Genomic DNA, 21,476 nt, shown 5'->3' on the forward strand with positions numbered 1-21,476 from the left:
CCATGTGGTTGCTGGGATTTGAACTCATGACCTTCAGAAGAGCAGTCAGTGCTCTTAACTGCTGAGCCGTCTCTCCAGCCTGACAGTTTTCTTTTTCTACAATGGAGTCAGAGATCAAACTAAATTTGCCAGGCAAGGTACTACGTTGTATTTGCCATCTGAACCATTTAGCTGGCACCCAATGCCTTATTTTACTGACTCAGTCAAATTCCTTTTCATTTCTTTGTGCCAGTTAATCCCCACACCAAAATTCAATTCATTCAGGTATCAGTAAAATACTGTTAAAATGGCAGCCACTTATTGAACATGTACTACATAGAAAGTAGTTATAAATTCTTTGAATAGCCTTATAGGTTGTACAATTGGGGTAAATGAAGAATCACGTCAACACATATGGTAATTTTCCCAAAGTCTTACGATGAGTAAGCTTTAAAAAACAGATCTAGACAGATGCAAAGAAGTGGATATTTTTTTGAAGGTATCAGCCACATTTTTGCTTTCATTAAAATTTTCATTATCTCTTTTCCTGTTATAATTTTTTTATCTTTAAACTCTTATCTGTTATGTACCATCTAAGTCTTATCATTTAGTAGTTTAGAGTCTAGTGAGAGACTGGAGGGAGAGAAGATGAAATCAAGACAATAATCTCTGACAGCAATAAAATGACTATCTCCTACTTGCTTTCTAGGCTGAATTTTTACATCTTATTTTTAGTCATCCTTTGGAAAAGGTCAGCTTTTCTCTATGCATTTAATTTAACCTACTCAGGTACTCGAGATTTTCAAAGAATATGACATTGATTTCTATGGGCTTGCATCTTAAGTTTTTGCACCTTTGTAAATATAAAATAGAGTTAACAAAGAAAACAACGATTTCAACAACTATTAACTTTCTAATCGTCCTTGGAGTTTTCTGTTAATTTATCTAACTCTGGTTTGGAAAGAGCTGCTTCCTCCCTGCCTCTCAGGAAGTTCCTTCAAAGAAGAACTTGCAGAGAGCTAAACCCTGCAGGGATGTGGCTTACTGAAGCAGCCGGCTGATTTGGCCAAGCTCATCCAATCTGCTCTCTAAAGACTGTACTTCCTTCCATTGGTTCTCTGGGGGCCTCTTCAGCAGTCTGTTTTCGTGCCCTCCTCTCTAGGAGAGCTCTTGGGGGAAATGTCTCTTCCCTAACTTAGAAAATGCAAGCCACCTGCACTCGGTGTATTTGGCTCACTTAGGATGTATGCCAGCGTGCAGCTGTCTTTTTCCACGTTCTCCGAGGAACTGGAAGGTTGCAGGAAGTAACTCCTATTTTGCTTCTCTCCAGCGGAGAGGAGGAATTGATGAGGAGAGCTGGGCTCCCAAGGACTCACTGACGGCAGTAGCATTTGCTTTCCTAGTTTTTGTATGCTCTTGACTTCTTGGTAGTGCAGTTGCTCGTTCTCAGGTGTAATTCATTTGCTTATTTATTTATCTTATTGACCTCCTCTGTGTGGAACTTTGGGCTACTCAGGTGAATACTGAAACAAGACAAGGCACTTGACAGACATGGGCTCAGCTTCCCCAACTCATAGAAACTTTAATTACCACCCTTATGCCACTTCAAAGCACTTCTGAAGAGTTGAGAGATGAGCCCAGCCCAGGCCCTTTAGCAAGAAACTTAGAGCTATATCTGAAAATCTAGAGACTTCTTGGACTCTAGTACTCTCTCTAAAGCAGTGAAATTAATATGTACAACGTCTATGCCTATCTCTCCATAAACAAAGTAACCACATGTATAAATTAATTTTTTTCTTATGGATTTGCTCATCTGAAAGTAACTGTGTCTTCATTTAAAACATAGGCAATTCAAATCTTTCCCTTAATCTTAGGATGTAACCATTCTGTGGAAATTGACTTTGATCTCATCTTTCAGAAAAAAATCATTATATTTAAATGAAACCTCTATGTTTATGTGACTGGGGCTATTAAAATTTTATCAACGCTTTAATATAAAATTAAATCCATAACTTTGTTAAATCTGTTTTGATTTCAGCATAATTTCTTTCATCATATTACCTGGGTAGTTGAATAAGTGGTCAAATCTTCTAATTTCCCAAGAATGCCTCACACAGCGACTTTTGGATGGTGCTAAAGAGACTATATTTGCATTTAAAATTTTTACTTTCCTTCTGAAAATTATCTATGGAGAAATATTCTAATAGCAACTGTCTATCTGTTCTTAAATTATAGATACAGAATATGGGTATGAGCATGTACATTCACCTATTAAAATATCAAATATTTTCTACTCATCAATTTTGAATAAATAGAATCTTTCTACTTTGTACTCTTGGAATAAAATAAGATAGAATCTAAAGAAAAATTCTGTAAAATGTTTAATCTCACACTCATATTTACTTAGATGAGTTATCATAGTTTAATATATACTGGATTATTCTCAATTCAAGGACCAGTACTCCTATTGAATTTTTCAATTGATAATACACTATAAATTAATAGGATTTAGTAGATGAGTTCATTAGCTTTTGACTGCTGTAATTTAATACACGACACAATTTAAAAGGAGGAAAATTTATTTTCATTCACAGTTTTAGAAGTTTATGGTCACTTGGCTCTGTTGTTTTAGAACCTGTGGTTGCACAGAATGCTGCAGGAGGGTTGTGTGGCATCAGGTAGGAGACAGCGAGATGGTCTTGTGATGGCTCAGGAGCACAAATTTGTTCTCTCTTTAAAATATGTAAAGATATAGAATTTTAATGCATTCTGTTGATTAATTGATTGTGGATATGTATATGTGTGTGGGCTTGCACACGCTGCTGGAAAGTATGGAGGCCAAAGCACCGCTTGCAGAAGTCTGTTTTGACTTTCCACCAAATGGGTACTGGGGATTGAAGCCGGTCAGCAGGATGACAACATACATCTTACTCCTGAGCTGCCTCACCAGCCAGATGCACAATATCTTAACTTTGAGCTGTTTTCATTCATTGAAATATTTGTTTTTAACTCTTTTTTTTTATATTAGAAGTAATGGAATGTCCAGTTGTGTGCAATTAAGAAGAGACTTTCCTCAAGTGTTGGTAAACTATCCTGTCACCTCCAAATTTTCAGAAAAGTTCTTTTTCCACTCAGGTGTGTTTGTTCTTCATCCTCTATGGCATAAACCTAAATGTCCAAGACATACAGGAAAAGAAAAGAAAAGAAAAGAAAAAGAAAAGAAAAGAAAAGAAAAGAGGAAAGAAGAGAAGAGAAGAGAAAAGAAAGGGAGAATCTTATGTATTTTGTAAATAGACTATCAGTAAATCTCAAGTATTAATTATGCTTGTGGTAGGTGCCCTGAGTCATTTCACTGACATTTTAGATCAGAAATATCTCACTGCACATCACCTTTATACCAACATTCTATTCTTTTGGGTTGGATATTTTGGGAAGACTGTCTCTGTGACTGTTCTAGAACATGCTTTATAGATCAGAATGGACTTGAATTCACAAAGAAGCACTCATCTCTTTGTTTTCAAAGCTAGTATTAAAGGCACTACAACATCCAACAGTGATTTGGATATTGAACTTCCCCCAGGAACGTATTTTAAGAGCCTGACAAGCAATCCCTGAAACTACAAGGGATAGAACCTTTAAGAGGCAAGGACTACATACAAAAGGAGTTAGGAGCTAGGAAGCCAGTTTCTAATAGAAGGAAGGAAGAGGATCTTTATGGACCTGTTAAGTAGAGATCTCCAAAAAATATATCAGACCACATGGCTTGCAAAGATATTTATTCACAAGAAGATAAAATTTCCTTTGATGTTTTGTCAGGGTATTACAACTAAGAAAATATATAGGTATAGGTCAGTGAGACCTACATAAAAAATTATAATTATATGGCAATATTCTAGAGTAGTAAATGTTATCAATTATTTTGTTCTCTTTTTATTCCTTTCCTCAGTTTTTATTTACTTATTTCTTTTTTAGTTAAAATTTGTTTTCATATATACTTTGATATGTTTGTCTCCTCCAAGGTCCACTCTATTTCCCTACCCATTCAACTTTAAAAAGACCAAATCTCTTTTAAAAGATCGATATACTTATATAGTAAATTAAAATTAAATATTGGTTTCACAAATTCAGTAAGGAGAATGGAATTTACAGATATGTTTTCTGAAAAATGTTTGGGTATGAAGGGAGACAGAAATCTTGAGTAGAGATTTCCCAAAGGGACCTGCAGACAGCCAACAAACATGAAAAGTTACTTAAGTCAAAACCATCTTAACCTATAGAGAACTAGAATTATGAAGGTAAATAAAAAGCTTTAGAGAGAATATGAAAAATTAGAACTGTCACACTGCTGGTAGGAACCTACAAAGGTAAAGTCTTTTGGGGCAGCTTTTTCTCAAACAGTGGCATGCAACAGTGTTTCAACCATTGTTACAACCATGAAATCCCATTAGATATGTGCTCAATAGGAATGAAATCATGTTTACATAGAAACTTGTATTCATATGGTTATATCAGCATTACTCAGGATGGCCAAAGATGGAAAGTTCCAAAATTTCCACCAATGAACAGACAGATGGAATGCTATGGAGTAGCTAGTCAATAGAATGAATACTGACACAAACGTTTCTTTAGATGACTCTGGATGCTTGTTGTTGAGTTAAAGATGAGAGACAGAGAAGTTTTATTATGTGTCTCTATTTACAAAAGATACCAGAATAGAGAAATTAATAGAGATTCGTTGGAAAAGTAGAAAGTGGATTACTATTTTTTGGGGGTTAGGAGGAGGATTTGGAGGACTCCTGGCCCTATTTACAGCAATAGCTAAATGATAGGAGGATTATGGTTGAAGTTATACAAATGTGCTAAACTCATCTGCATTAATGGTTGCATGTGGATCTGGGGCTACATTGCGGTCTGAAGGTCAGCAAGAGTGATGGGATGAAATGTGCTTTTCTCTAGGCCACCCATCAAACAACAATTGACACTTGAGGCCAGATCATGATTTGTTTTGCATAGTTGTCTGATACATTTAAGAATAGCTTAAAACCTTCTTTTCCTCTATCAATTAGAAGGAGAGGAAGTCCTCTCTTTGCTCTAAGAGACAACTTAAAATGTCTCTAGGTATTGCCAAAAGCACAAAGTGAGGGAGGGTTTTTCAGTTAACACAATCACTGTAAGGTATTGGTTCTCAATCTGTGGCTAGAGACCCATTTGACAAACCTCTAAAAATGTTTAGATTATGATTCAAAACAGTAGCAAAATACAGTTAAAAAGTAGCAATGAGAATAATTTTATGGTTGGAGGTCACAACACAAGGAACTGTATTAAAAGGTCACATCATTTGGAAGGTTGGAAGCACTGCTCTAGGACTTAGAAATTGAAGAGGTGGAGAACTATGGAGTAGAAAACTGCATGACTTTTTCAAAAGAAATATTAAAGAGTTTAATTGGATATTTGACTATTTAAACTATGACTATGTCTGAGTCAGCTAGGGGTAACTCTAACAAGGTATTACAATGGCATGTCTTGAGTAAGAGAAATATTTCTCACCATTCTGGAAGCTGGAATTCAAAAATCTCTAAAGGAGAAAATAAGGGTGAGTTATCTGTCTTCCTGTTGGGCTGCAGCCTCACCCTAATGACCATAATTACTTCCTGTAGTCCTTATGTCTTAATAGTCTTATTTGGAATTAAATAGTAAACAAGTTCTCTCTCTCTCTCTCTCTCTCTCTCTCTCTCTCTCTCACACACACACACACACATATACACATTAAATATAAAATTACAATTTCTTATAGCTTTTTTGGCACCAACCTCCTTACTATTGCCTGTTCTTCCTTATGTCCTCCCCTTCTGTATTGTCCTCTGTCCTTCACAAGGTAAAGAACAGTTCTGTGTTCTCCATTTTTTTTTGTACCAACAATATCCTGCTGTTCATCTCTCTAGGGCAGTGGTTCTCAATCTTCCCAATGCTTTCACCCTTTAATACAGTTCTTCATGTTGTGGTGACCCCCTCAACCATAAAATTATTTTCATTGCTACTGTAATTTTGTTACTACCAATTTTGTTACTGTAATTTTGTTATTATGATGAATTATAATGTGAATATCTGTGCTTTCAGATGGTGGTAGGTGACCCCTGTGAAAGGTCATTCAGCCGCTGTTCTAGGGCCTTTCCTCCACTATTCAGGGTCTCTTTTTATCTTCCTGTCTTTTGCCATTACTCAAGACTGTATACTCATGTGTAAAGAGTTGGAGCAAAGACCTACCAATAAGAAAATTTGGCTTTTGATTTCATAGGTCTGGGTTACAAGTTCAATATAATAGTTTTTATATCCATCTATTTATCTGCAGATTTCTTCATTTTTTTTTTATAGTTCCATTATGAATATGCATTGTGTTATCTGTTTTTTCCACGTTCTGTGAGTAGAGCATTCGTAAACATGGCGGAGCAAGGCTCTGTGGATGGCTAGCTTTGGAGAATGTGACAAGGGGTGATGGTACTGGGCCATATGGGGACTTGTTTTTAGCTTTCGGAGAATTCTGCACACAGATTTACAGAGTAGCCTCACCAGTTTGCAAACCAACAAAGTGGATGAGTGCTCCTTCTTTCACATCCTCACCAGCATTTGTTATTAGGTGCTCCATTTGTCTTTGCATTCCGACTCCAGTAAGGTGAAATGCTGAAGTTGTTTCTGTTTGGATTTCCCTAATTGTTAAAATGATAAATGCTTTTTGAGATATTTTTTAGTCATTTTACTTTCCTCCATAGAGAACTCTCTGATCATAACCACAGCCCATCTTTAAAATTGGGTTATTTGTATTCTTTGAATGTTTTTATGTTTTTTTTTTTTTTTTTTTTTTTTTTTTTTTTTTTTTTTTTTTTTTTTTTTTACTTTTTAATGTAATCTGTATAGTAATCTGTATAGCTGTGTGGACATTTCCTTCATTAAACTCTTTCCTTTGCTTTTCAGAAGCCTTTGAGTGTTATGTCACAATTGTCAATGGTTGGCTTTAACCTCTGGACAAAAGTCATTCCATACACATATGCCATGTAGTGCATAGTCTATGTTTTCTTCCAACAATTTTAGCATTTTTCAATTCACCTTGAAATCTTTGATCCATTGGAAAAAAATTTTGTATGTGGCACTAAATATGAGTCTAATTTAATGCATTGACATGTAGACATTCAAATTTCCCAGCTCCTTTAAATGAAAATGCTGCTTTTTCCTTCAGCATGTATTTGTGCATCTTTGTCAAATACTACATATCTATTGTTACATGCATTTACTGATTAGATCTTCTATTTTATTCCATTGGTCTGTTGACTTTATTCTAGTGTCATCCTGTTTTTTGTTTTGTTTTGTTTTGTTTTTTACTACTCTGTAATATATCTTGAAATGTGGAATTTTAATCTCTCTAGAATTATCTGTGTTGCTAATGATTGCTTTGTTTATCTGAGATAATTTGTAGTTCCATGTGAATTTTAGGATACTTTGCTTTATTTCCGTAAAAAAATGTTGTGGTGAATTTGATAGGGATTGCAATGAATCTGTAAATTGCTTTTGGTAGGATAGTTTTAATTTAGTTTAGTCCATAACAAGATGTAACACTGAATAAAATAAAAACTAGACTTTCAATTTTGTTTAAAAGAAAACCCATTGGTCCTTTCTCTAATTCCTTCACTCGGGACCCTGTACTCAGTTCGATGAATGGCTGTGAGCCTCTACATCTGTGTTAGTCAGATACTGTCAGAGCCTCTCAGGAGATAGCTATATTTAGGCTGGCTTGCCCTTCCTTCAGTCTCTGCTCCATAGTTAATCTCTGCAACTCCTTCCGTGGGTATTTGGTTCCCCCTTTTAGAGAAAGGACCAATGGAGCTGAGGGGTTTGCAGCCCCTTAGGACGAACAACAACATGAACTAACTAGTACCCTCGGAGCTCCCAGGGTCTCAACCACCAACCAAGGACTGCACATGGAGGGATCTGATTGTTCAAGCAGCATGTGTATGGTAGAGGATTGCAAAATCGATCATCAATAGGAGGAGAGGACCTCGGCCCTGTGAAGGTTCTGAGCCCCAGTGTAGGGGAATGCCAGGGCCAGAAAGTGGGAGAGGGCGGGGTGGGAGGCATGGGGAAGTGGGGGGCAACGGGGGTTTGGTTTTGTTGTTTTTGTTTGTTTCTTTGTTTTTTGGAGGGGAAACTGGGAATGGAGAAATTCACATGTAAATAAAGAAAATATCTAAAATAAAAAAAAAAAAAAGAAAACCCAAAAGTTACTTCTCTAGGGTTCCTTGTAAGGACATCAGTGCATAAATACGATTACTCTCTCAAGGAACTTTATCGAAAATGTTAGGGATTTACCCCCTACCCTTAATTTTTATAACAGCTTAACTTTCATAGTTATTTTATTTCAAAGTTTGTGGTAAATTAACAAAAAACCCATCTCAAATTATCTAGAGTAGTTTTCATATCGGGAGTGTTTAAGAGACATGAAATTAATTTTAATCTATTTGCTTTATTGGGGTTAAGATACACTTGGACACAAATCACTAGGATATATATATTTTTAAGAGTGACACTTGGATACAAATCACTATATTTTTTATAAGTGCGTCTCTAAAAAATGTGCCATAAGAAAAATATTTACATAATTTTATGTCAAGCAGTTTTGCAGTAGACTTAAAACATACGTTGTTATCTCCTTTTCAAAGCCTTCGCATTTGTGCTAATAACAGACAAAAGTGGCAGTAAATCCAGGACACTTTTCTCACAAACTAAGTCATTCAATGTAGTGATATTTCCAGAGACACCGATCTGTTACAAGCTGTTATTTCATCAATTCATTGTACAAACCAAAGCTTTTTTGATCCAAGTGATCAAAGCATCATTTATATTTTTAGCGAATTATTCATCTTCCTTTTTCCCTATACATTCATCAACCTATATAAGAAACAACAGAGCAGGTATGTTTGCAAGAATTACCTCATTTATCAAGCTGACATTTTGGCTGCTTCACAAATAAAGCAGATTCCATCACTGGTGTAGAGAGAGGAAAACTCAAATTGAATCTTGTGTGCCATTTGGAGACATATGATTAATGAGTATGTGCTCAGTTTTATTAATCTTTCTGAATTCTTGACATCTTACTCTCATCACATAACCTCTGATTTTGGGAACCACCTTTATTTTCTGAATGTTTAATGTAGATTTAATCAAAATGTAGGTTTGGAATTTTTCCTTAAATTTTAAAAATATACTGCTTTATAAGCCTTTTATTTCTATGTTAAATAATCTACCTTATGCATATTATAGTCATCTATTTCCTGAGCTTCTAATTAATAAAACATACTTGGCCAATCATATTTAAATGAGTAACTGGGGCTACCACCTGAAGCATATGTTGCTGGCCATAATTTCAGAGTATGTAAAGCTATAATGAAGCTTTCAATTTTAATATGAGAACAGCATTCATTTTAGTAGTGCTCACAAGGCCTAGGACAGGTTCTTGAATGCAGCCTTTGAAGCAAATGTTAATAGAGTCATGTAAAGATGTGGTGGCCACCCTTAGCCATCCTTATCTAAAGTCCAATAATGTTTGAGGGGTACTCAAATGGTGGAAACATTTAGAGAATCTGTTAGTAAATAATTAACTTTTTGAAGAAAAGAAAGTAGACTTTGTCCACTTTTAATTTAATGAGTTCATTAAATACCATAGTGGGTTCAGGCAGGAAGTGATTGATCACCAAAACCATCTCTAAGAGAACAAGTGGGAACCACTTCTAGGTAGATACAATATGTATAAGGAAATAGGACAACGCTATGAGCTACTTAATGAGACTCAAAACTTGTTACAAATAGGAAAGAAGTTATAAATCTTAGGAGGGTCATATTTAAAGTAGGAAAAGGTGAAGTTCGCATTTAGTGGGCTCATACAGGGTCAATTGCTGGAGCCTAGTGGTGCACAGAAACAAGATGTGACTGGATCTCTTCTTAATGAGCTGTTTTGAGGGTTTCAGAACCCATGAGAGACCACTGAATAGAACAGAACTTCATTCACAAAGGGATAATTCATCATCACCATAGAACCTATTTGCTGTCTCTATGTGTGTGTGTGGACAGCAGGAAGTTCGAAATTAGGGGGAGAGAGGAGGGAGAGAGGGAGATAGAGAGGGAGAAAGAAAGGTTTTCCCATGCACTATGACACAGAACAATTAATATAAGCATCTCAGATGCAGGAAAGCCTTCTAGAAAGGCCACCTTAGGTTCGAGCACAGCTGTGCAAGTAGGCATGTCTGGCCCCCGTCTGCACTGCCCACGTCAACCAACCAGGCTCAGTACTTCCTTACACTATTTCCTTTTCAGTTACTTGGGTCAAAAGTAAGTAGACTGGTAAACCAAAGGTGCTTTTAGAATCAACTTTTCCTACTTAAAACATAAGTAACCTTGTTTGGGACATACAAAAGACCAGAAACTCCTAGTTCACTCACTGTCTTTTCCCAGTTGAAGGAACTGCATGGCATTAAGTTCTAATTTTTTTCTCTTCTCCAGCTACATAAAGTTTTTTTTTCCCCTATCTGTGTCTGTAGTAAAAGGATGCCTTAGGATGAGAAATAGTTGGCTCCATTTTGTTTACAGCTACTTCACTGTATATGATTCCCTAAGGAAATTGGACAGATGAAAGAGAGAACACAGGAAGGAAGTGATTGCAGAATACACTAACCTACAGTATTTGTGTTTGGGGCAAGGAGAAATAACAAGGACTTTAACAGAATGAATGTGAAAGGACTGGAAGAACTAGTCAGAAACCTTGGAGATAAATACAAATGTGTGTGTGTGTGTGTGTGTGTGTGTGTGTGTGTGTGAAGGTGAAAATACATGTATGCACATCTCATGTGCATTGAAGCTAGTGGACAACCTTGGGCTACAGATATTTTCCTTGGGTACCATCTTCCTTAGGTTTGAGAAAATGTCTCACTGGCTTGGAAATGGATGATTAGGTTCTTCTGTTTGAGGGGTGAGACACTTCCTTAGCACATACCAATATGCGATGCTTTTTCTGTGGTTCTGGGAATCGAAGTCAGGTCCTCATACTTACACAGCAACCACATAAGTTACAAACCGTCTACATGCCATCCACGGGATCTGTGACCATGAGACATTCTTATCTAGTAGATCAACTACATTTTCTCTTGAACCAAAAGAAATATGCAAAATAAAAGTCTCATCTTTATTTCTGTTGTTTTTTGTTTATTTAGACATGAAGTGATTTAGACTCATTCTGATCTTAAAACTGGGAACATTTTCAAAATCTACAAAACCATATCATTTAAAAAAAAATCTCTTCTTTTTCAACTGATGTATTGAAAGGATTATTCAAACAGTAAGTACAGAGAATAAATTAGATTTCAGGTGTCAGGATTCCTGGTTGGGTATTTCAACCAGAGTAGAACACTTGCCTCTGTTTTCTCTACAAAGAAGAGTGGTGTCTTGTCAGCCTGGTAACAGCCATTTCAGCCATTAATTCAGTTTTTGGTATGTGGTAGTCTCTCTTCTAAGAATGAGATACAGTTGGTGTCTGCCCTCTTACATTCATCTCTTACAGGGAGCAAGGTTGGTAAAGCACCATTCCAGATGCAAAGACTGGTGAATAGAGCTTCCCACGGTCATGGGACTGGATATTGATTAAATCTGATTGTTAAGAATATAAGAATAGCTCTTTGTCTTCACTTATGTTTCCAACTTCCAAGAAAATGTGTCATCAATTTAACAAGAAAAATAGTAGAGTAAAATGAAGAACCTTAAACTCTGAGCTTGTCCTTTTTTAACATCTTAAAATTCTCCACTGACACATCTCTGTAAGGCTCCCTACTGTGTGCATCTTTGTCAGGCTCCCTGATATGTGCATGTTTTTGCTTAGAAGAAACAGCAGACAGCAGCATACAACAGTTTTCAAAACTCAAATTAATCACACTGGTTTGAGATCCCAGAGCCACATGTCCCAGTTGCTTGAGAATCCCGGGATGTAACAGTGGAATGCTAAGATTTAGACTCAAGTTATTTTCATAGGTACCAACTTTTTGTCTTAAGCACATTCAAAAAAATTATACAATACAAGGCAACTTTCCTGTCATAATTTTTGTAGTGATAAAAGTAAAATACTTGTTAAATATAAAATATATTGACAACTTAAAATTTATGCATTTTTGTACTTAATATCTATTGGAAATTAAAATTTAGCTAGGTTAATATAGATTTGTTGGGAATATAATGATTAATTCGATGAAATATAATAAATACACAAAACTTACTGTTTAAAAATAAATTAGCTTTGCTTTTGAGGTGCAGCATGTCAAGAAAATAAAATAACATAGGCTAAAATGTATACTTTTCCTCAGATCTTTTGTCCTTGTTCGATTTTTGCTACAAATAAACAAATGTAAAGAAATAAACAAAATACTGTCCTCGAGTGCTTATTAAAATGAGTTGTTATAGTATGAAGTAAACATTAGGACAGGCTGCTTTTATGTTATAAAGTTGATTTTATTATAGTGGGTACCAACATAAAACTTTAGACTGGACTGCAAACATATTCTTTGTCATAAGAAAATGTATAACAATTCGAATGAAAAAAACTGTGTGTGTGTGTTTGTGTGTGTGTGTGTGTGTGTGTGTATACACAAAACACAATAGATTCCTGCTGACTGAATTCATGAACACTTGAGTTTAGACAATATATATTAGAAATTGTTGCAAGCAGAACAAACAAACCTACTTGTGCTTTTCAATGGCTATATATATTTCCTGGTCAGAAGATCCTGTGATTTATATTTAATCATGGTCTACATTTATAGCTTAGGAAAGGAAATCCAGACTAAATGTGTGAAGTTTCCTCTACTGTATTGAGAAACTGCAGCACATGAGGCTTCAAAGGAGGCAGAGTTGAGCGATGATACCCGTAAGCCAAGCTGAGTACCTTCTAGATTCACTTTGAATATATTTGGGCAACTGAATCGTCATACAGTTTTGTTTGATATTCATGGTATGCATTAATTATGCATTTTATACAAAATATGACTATTTTAGCAGATACTTTAAGCCCTCATAAAACCATATGATTCCTAAATTGGATTGCTTATGATACTGTGTCAGTTGGAGTCCCAAGTACCAATGGGCTGAACCCAAGTACCTGTGGCTGAATCACTCAGTGGGTAAAGCTCATGAGGAAAAAGTCAGTGTTTGTTTAATAGCGCCTGCCTCTGTAACAATAATTGTATTCTATGATTTTTTATTCTTATGCTAAATATTTTTAGAGTGTTGTTTTATTTCATGATTGTATCAAGGCCACTTTAATTAACATTCCTTTGAAAGTTTTGGAAATAAAAGCAAAATAAACAGTCTCATATGAAAATATTTTGATTACTCTTGGAAAGACTAAAGAATATGTTTTGGATAATGTTCTTTTAATTTCAGCTGAATGTCGCAGTATTTTCTGTGGAAGCTATAATCTAAACAACTATCCTAATATTATTTCTTGGAATAAAGAATTTTGCAAATACTAGAAACATTTATCTAAAAAAAATACTTAAAATATTTCTTAAAACAGCAGGAGCATAGTGTTTGGTAGTGAAATTATTATGGCTAATGAGTATGGTTCTGTTACTCATCAGTTGGTAAGAAGTAAAAACAACAAAAAAACAAAAGGAGAAAACAGTGGAAGAATTCTAATTTATTTATTTATTTTACATCCCAATATCAGTCTCCTCTCTCCTCCCAAGCCCTCCTCACAACTCTGCTCCCCGTCACCCTCCCCTTTCTTCTTTGAGAAGGGGAATCTCTCAGGGTATCACTCCCATCCCCAGCTCTCACTTCTGCCCCTGCCTTCCTACTCCCATCTTTGGCATATCAAGTCACTCACTGCCAGACTAGGCAAATCCTCTCTCATCAAGGTTAGACAAGGCAGTCCAGTTAATGGAATGGGATTCACAGGTAAGGTAACAGATTCAGGGATAGCTTCCACTCCAGTTAATGGGGGACCCACATGAATACCAAACTTCACATTTGCTACATATGTGTGTAGGAGAGGGGGAGGCCTAGATCCAGCTCATGCTTACTCTTTGGTTGGTGATTCAATCCCTGGGAGCCCTCCAAAGGTCCAGGTTAGTTGACTCTGTTGGACTTCCCATAGAGCTTCTATTCTGGAAGAACAATTCTTATGCCTAAACTTTGATGTAAACTGCTTTTAGACTCTTGATATGATTTGGATACTTGGAAAACAAATGTAAAGATTAGGGTTAAGGTAGTGCAGTGTTCTACTGGGATTAAATGATGCTACATTGTAGACTTAAATTTTTCAAAAGCTACTTTAGCTATCCAAGGAAACCAGAAATTCCCACTTAGCTACACAGAATCATGGAAGGAAACAACAGAAAGCACTGAGTATCTAACAAGCAAAGCCTTTTAGTTGGGATTTCTCCCTCCTCCTTATCTTGTCAAGAGGAGAGAGAAAGATACTACTGCCTGCTTTTCCTTGACCCTGACCTACCTTAACCTCACATATTTCATCGTGTTTATAGGAGACTCATTGACAAATTACATTTTACCAAATTGGAATTAATATTGGGAGGTGATGAATGTAGAGTTTCTAGAGAAGTGATGTTTGGAGGAGTGGTGAGATTGGAGAGTGATCTTAGAGATCACAGGGAACGGAAGAAACAGGCTGATTGAGAAAAAGCTAGGTAACATGTACTTCCAGCCACTGCATCCCACAGGGAGAGCTCTGAGGCTGCAGTGATCTTTGGCTTCACCTGACTCTGACTTTTACCCTAACATGGCACAGTCGCAGATGTGAGCTACCCAGGGAAGGAGCTTGACCTTGGGCAACGTGCCTCTCTACTCTCCCTCACAGACATCAGCGGAAAGTTTTTACAGCTGAACTTTGTTGGTAGTACTCTCAAAAACTACGGGAGTAAAGTCTTTTATTCATATAGGATGTTCTCTATCATACACCGTAGTTACTGTCATTGGACAGGGCAAAGAAGGAAGAAATGACCCCAGAAATCCATCTAAGAAACCAAAGCAATTTGTTAAGAGGATAGCAGATTAGAGAGGTGAAGGATTTTTGTAGGGCACTGGATTCTGTACTTATCCACTCCAGACACTAGTAAACACTTTCTAAAGGAACAACTACCATTATTTGTTTATAATCAACAGATTACCCAATCACTTTATTCGGTAAGTATAACATTAAGAAAAGTTACTTCTGGTGTTTGTAGGTAATAAGAGGAACTTCTGTGAATTGTTTCAAAACAAATATTCTGAGCCAAAATTCTTGTATTGTTACTTGAGAAGTTTTATAAGGAGCACTTTTATTCAACTTTCTAATGGAGAAAATGATGTGGCCTACCCATAGGCTACTGTAAAGAGCAAGCATATTAATACTTAGTAGCATGTCCCTTAGAATAATGATGTGCATCAAAGCACAAGGCCTACTTGACTATCATCTCCTTTTGATCAGTGAATTAATACCAGGCCAAGAAAAGCAGACATCACAAAGGAAGTATTAATGGGTATCTAATTTGATATTGTGTTTACACAGTAATCACAAGATATAAAAAAGTATATGAACCTTGTTTTAAAACCACACAGCAGATTCAGTATATCTTGAAAGTGTTCACATTGCCAAACCAGAAGCAAGTGGTTGCTGAGCCCCATAGTTGTGTCACTTGACCCAAGGTTGCCTACTAAATTCGAATCTTAAATGGGCCACCACTCTTAGTGCCAGCACCCTGATAACAAAGTTCCCAACCCATGATCATTGGGGAACAGCTTATTTCCAACTGCAGCATCCACAGCTTTTTACTTTCTGTACTCTTTTCTAATTTACAATTGAAAACAGTCTGGGGAAGATATGTAATAGTTCTGTAATATCTATCTATATAATCATGTTTTTATCTATTAATCCTTATTTATTGCTTTTTTTTCATTTATTCAAGACAGTTTAGTCCAGCTAATTTATAAGTCTTCATTTGCTTATTTATGGTTATTTTCCTTTGTCTATCTCTTGAAAAACTTTGATGATTGATTTTCATTAACTTTAACAAGCACCCAAGCCCACTTCCCATCCATGAGACTCAGTGTAAGAAACAGAACTGTGGACAAATGTTCAAGTTGTTTATAGTCCAACCGTCATCGAAGATGACAGACAGTTAAACAAGCCAATTAATGAAGAAATTGCAGATGGGATATGGTAAAGAATAAATTGCTGAGTTTGGCCTCATCTTGACTGTAGCTGACAAAAATGGGTATGTTGAGCCAAAGGTGCAGAGCCCAATTAAAGAAGTGTTTCTATTCCTGATTTCTGCTTTAGTGATCACACCTCATATTTTTATTTTTTCACTTAAAACCCACTATAGTGGTTTTCTATCATCCATTAGCTTTGCTCACTCCTCTTCAAAGCCACAGTAGACCCTTCATCCATCAATATCTTCTAGTATATAGTGAAATGTTCTGTACTAGTTGGATTACAATGTAGCTATCTACTTAAACATGGCTGATATTAGAGTGAAAACCTGTACACATAGGGCATCTACGTTTGACCAAACATTTGGTAAATTTGAAAACAACATTTAGTCCTAATGAGAAATTTTACCTTCTTACCATACCCTGTTATATACAATTTATATATTTAGTTTATGACAGTGAGATTTCCTACTAATTATCAAGAGTATGCAAAGAGAATCCCCAGTTCTCCTGTTCTTCTCATGCTTCCTAGTTCCCTTAGCACTGCCAGAAAGATAGAGGCATAGCGCAATACATCGACATACCCCTGTGGCAGTGCGAGACAGGATGGTCTCCACTGAGTATGTCTAGTTACAAAGCTGTGGCATACAGGAAAAATGGCCTTTGCAACAAGTGCACGGCTTCCAAGAACCTGAAGAGAGTTATCAGAATCTTTAGTTGCTGTTGAAAGTACTTGTGCCACATTCCAGTGATCACTATGTGAACGATTTCAAACACTCTCTTAGACTGATAGCCCTTCATATGCAGTAGAATGGGCATCTTGAATATTCCTTTAACTCAAGCTTTGTCTGAGGGATTTCTGTAGACACAAAGGACTCATTATCTAAAAAGTATTTACTTCATCACTTCAGAGCATATTTTCCAGACACTTAAAGCTTTTACAGTATAGTACAGTACACTAGGTCTCCCTTCTCAGAAGTCTTGCAGCATAGAGAAGACTAATAAATTTTCATGGAGTTTTGCTGCAATGGTTTTTATTTTGTCCTCATGTAGTCTTCTGAATTTTTTTGCTTTAAATATGAAAATTAAATTGAGAACTAATTTAAATGATTTGATTTTAGTCAAAACATTTTGCCAGTGGAGTTAGTAAATAAAATTATTTAAACAACTACTGGTTTGGATGAGAGTGGCTTTGATAATAAGATACTTGGTTTCTCTCAGACTTTCAGTGCTTATATTTGTTAATTATGTATATCCTAACATGAAAATGATTTGACTTGAAGAGGAAGCTTGACAGTAATATTTATCATGTTAATCTTTATAGTTTTGACAGTAGCAAATTAAATTTTGTACTTGGCTATCCACTCTCAGATTAGAATCTGTAATAGTAATTGCTTAATAGATTAAATAATTGAGGTGAAATAGACAGGGATTTAAACCTTATACTCAACTGAATCATGGTTTATCTATAGCATGCTTATGTTAATACCAGTTGACTAGTAAACCTTTTACGCGCTATGCTTACTTGCTCCAAGGAAATAGTGAAGCCTCGACATCAGATTGTTCTTGTTTCCCAGGGATGACACAAAAATGTTCCATGGACTTGATTCCGTTGATCAATAGAAGTATGTTCTCTCCTGGTTCTTGAGATTGCAAAGCCGAAGTCGGGGCCTATGGGCCATGCTCCTTGTGTAGGATCTAGGGAAGCGTGTCTCCTCGCCACTTGCAGCTGTATCACTCCCTTCTTTTCTCACCTTGTCACTCGCTATGTCACTATGTCACACTATGTCCGAATTTCAAATTTCCTTGATCCCTTGAACACCTCCCCCTCCCTCCCAGCCAATATTCTTTTCTTGATTATTCCTGCAATGATAATACATCTAGATATTACTAATCAGCTGACTGGTAGTTCTTTTTTGTTCTTCTTCTGTAGAATACATAGAGAACAAAGCAGAGCTCCTGAGTGGTGGCTTTTGCTTCCCCAGTGGTCAGCATGTAAGGGAGAGCAATAGTCAGTCCATGGTTCCCTTTAGTGCTTGGATGATGGAGGCACATGGATTCCTTTGCCCTAAACGTGTCTCAGTTCCTGTGAAGGTCTCAGATATTTTAACAACTTGTCCATTGGCACTAGTCAAAGACAGCTTTCAGCCCAGGGTCTGACACTTGGCTCTAAAACATGACAACTCCATGGCTGTCAAGAGCTTTGTATTTTCTTCTCTGAATCCTTACAGCCTTTTATTAGCTCTTCGTTTTCCTCTTGTCATCTATTTCATGCCCCAGTTCCTCTTGGGATGTTGAACTGCTTCGTGATTTGTTGGGAATCTGGCTCATTAATTAACTACTGTTATACTTAGTTGCTGCTTTTGCGGTGACCTTGGAAGCTTGGTTTTACTAGGAATGTGTTTAGCAGCTGAATTGAAAACTTTGGCACTCCACTGCTGCTTAAGAATTATAGGATACCTAGTAACTGGACATGAAACACATTTGACATCACAAAGGCAGAGAGCAGAGCCCATTATTAACCCACTGACAGCTGGATCCTCTTGGCAGATGGTGCCAGGAAGATTCAAGGGAGTGTGTGAGGTCCTCTTGCTTCTTTAGCTGTCAGACTACTTTTAAGTCAGATGATGCTGTAAATATAACACAGAGATTGCTGGGTTTTGCTGAATTCAGGCCATAAATTTTTCAGTTTCCATGCTACTACAGTCACTGTTCTTGCTGCTATTGCCATCTCTACATCCAGGTACCTCTACTTCTTCTCCTTCTTCATTCATGTTACCATTTAGGCCTGCTTTTCTGAAATGAGGCAAGAAGAGAAAACACAGGAGACAGCTACTTGATCTTGAAATACCAGGCAGGCAGCACAAAGAAGTGTCTTTCAGCTCAGTCACTTTGGAATCCCGAGCGGCTTGTGGATGGATGTGTGGGCTGGTCATAGCCACTTATTGGGCCAATGATGGATCTTTCATTTTCATCATTCACAGATTTGTGTTTGGGGCCAAGTACTTATCAACAATGAGAGTAGTCCCTCTGGTAGGGCATGGACTCACCCCTGGCCATGTTGGAAATGATTTTTTATAGGCACATATGGCTCCAAAGAACTCTCGCAGAGGCAGTGCCGTTCAGAAGTTTATCTTGAGGCATGGGAGAGTTGTTTGAGAAGCCAGGTCCTGGCATCATTGTCGTCTAGACTGATATTTAGAATGATAGCCCTTTTGCTTAAGTTGTATCCACTTTGGATATATGTCTCTGACTGTCAAGTTGGGAAGAAGTGCATATAATCAGCCTTTACATTGGAGTTCATGACAGGGGCAGCCAGTCACTGATTGAGGAAAATCTACCTTTTCCCTCATAATGATTCAGAATGTTAACTGCCTTCCTTAAACACCAGTAGGCTACTCAAAGAGAACCTAGTGTTAACAAGTTATTATGATGCCTTGTTTCCTTAAAGAAATAGTCTGTCAATGCTGTCTCAGTCGTTCTTACAGTTGTCAGGTCTTGTAACCTGACATAAGCATGTAACCCAAGAAGGTTGGAAAACTGAGAGGGGCATCTAAAATGGAATATAGAGATAAAATTATTTGAATAGAGAAATACAGAAGGAATAGAAACTATTTTATATTACAAGACTGGCCTTCCTACAAACTAGAGAAGTTACAGTGTCCAGGAACCAAGTTCAAACTCTATTTTACACAGGAGTGGAAAAGCAACTGCTTTATGGCTTTTAAAATGAAGGAAGACCACCGGGCGGTGGTGGCGCACGCCTTTAATCCCAGCACTTGGGAGTCAGAGCGGATTTCTGAGTTCGAGGCGGTTTCTGAGTTGGGGGCGGATTTCTGAGTTCGAGAACAGCCTGGTCTATAGAGTGAGTTCCAGGACAGCCAGGGCTACACAGAGAAACCCTGTCTGGAAAAACCAAAAAAAAAAAAAAAAAAAAAATGAAGGAAGACTAAATATCCCAAGGGCTGTTTTAAAAAGTAAAATTGAGAAAGTAGTCCATGAGTGGAAGAAACAACCAAAATAAATGAAACAAACATGAGAAATTGAATCCAGTTAAAAAGCTCAATGAGGAGAAAATGTAGAAGGAAGGCATACTATGACCCCAAAGTCACTGAAGGAAGTTTCTTCTTAATATGGAAAGAAATATGTTCTGCTCATATGGCCAAATTTATTAAAGTCAATGTTCTAACCCAAAGAAGTTCATCACTTTAGAAAGACAGATTTCCTGAGGTACCAGGGAAAAGAAACTACCAATTTCTTAGAGTTCAAAATCACTGATTATTTGTTTTCCCCATAGATTCAACCCCAATTTCAGGAGACAACAAAAGTTGTCTCCAAAATTCAGTGAGAAATGATTTCTGGTGTTGAAGTCTTTATTGCTAATTAACCCAAAGGAGAGTAATTAACTAAATAATAGTCCAAACATGCAAGTCATCAAGGAGATCAGTTTTATGTGCCATTTCATAGAATGCTGTCATATGATGTATCCTGCTAAAACAGGACAGTAAACTACAAGAGAACAATTGAGTCAGGAAGGACTTAAAGGAACCTCAGACCTCCCAAGGCAGAGCCTGTCCAACCTCAGATGATGTAGTAAGTCTCTGCTGGCACAGGTGGAGGAGACATCTCAGGGTAGTGACACTGATGGACATCCTGATCCATTTGGAATTGCTGACAAAAGGCCACGGACAACAGGTGGAGAGTTGGGAGGTGCATCCATGAGATGAGGAAGACACAGAGAACCTAGGCACACAGAAACAAGGGGTAGGTGGAAAGCAGAGCGTCAGAGGACAAAAAGAGACAGGAGATCAAATCCCAGGACTGAAAGATCGGGAAGAAACTTTGTTTTTAAATTATATATTTATTCAGAGATAACTTTTAAAAACTCACACTACCATGAGAAACCAGGATCCTGTAGTTCTCCATGACACACACTGATGGTTTAAATTCATTAAACATACCATCTGCTTCTTGGAATGTGGCTAGCCCCTCACAAATGTCCTCTCCAGATTCCTAGAATTGCTAACAGGGTAAGTAATGAGACATTGTATGTAGCCTTTCCTTTTCCTTTCACTAATAGTCAAACAGCAGACATGTTTCAGATTTTGAGAGAATTAGCTTACCTTCCCACGGATAAATTTGCCTCTGGTTTCACCTTTTTAACAATTTCTCTTCCTCCTCCTCTGCTGTGAACACTTTGTAGATATCATTCCTTTAAAATCTCTGAGATAGTCTCATTGTAAATGTCTCTAAGGTTTGAA

At 37.0% G+C, this 21,476-nt stretch overlaps 1 protein-coding gene and 1 long non-coding RNA gene across 3 annotated transcripts in view; one reads left to right on the top strand and one right to left on the bottom strand.

The window, feature by feature from the left end:
• The window catches only part of LOC116097484, a 44,589-nt gene extending 25,938 nt beyond the window's left edge, over positions 1-18,651 (bottom strand). Inside the window, exon 1 of the long non-coding RNA XR_004121444.1 lies at positions 17,741-18,651. This is a non-coding gene — a long non-coding RNA (uncharacterized LOC116097484). The remainder of the gene's footprint in view (positions 1-17,740) is intronic.
• The window catches only part of Sema3e (semaphorin 3E), a 233,450-nt gene that overhangs the window by 68,165 nt on the left and 143,809 nt on the right, over positions 1-21,476 (top strand). Inside the window, exon 1 of one of the 2 annotated variants that reach the window (XM_031380021.1) lies at positions 18,752-18,958. The exons of the other annotated variant lie outside the window; for it this stretch is intronic. Coding sequence (XP_031235881.1) covers positions 18,910-18,958 — 49 coding nt within the window. The 5' untranslated portion in view covers positions 18,752-18,909. Of the gene's footprint in view, positions 1-18,751; positions 18,959-21,476 lie in introns of those variants that run through there. 2 annotated transcript variants of the gene reach the window in all.

Source organism: Mastomys coucha, unplaced genomic scaffold (genome assembly GCF_008632895.1).
Source record: "Mastomys coucha isolate ucsf_1 unplaced genomic scaffold, UCSF_Mcou_1 pScaffold19, whole genome shotgun sequence".
Lineage (NCBI taxonomy): Eukaryota > Metazoa > Chordata > Mammalia > Rodentia > Muridae > Mastomys > Mastomys coucha.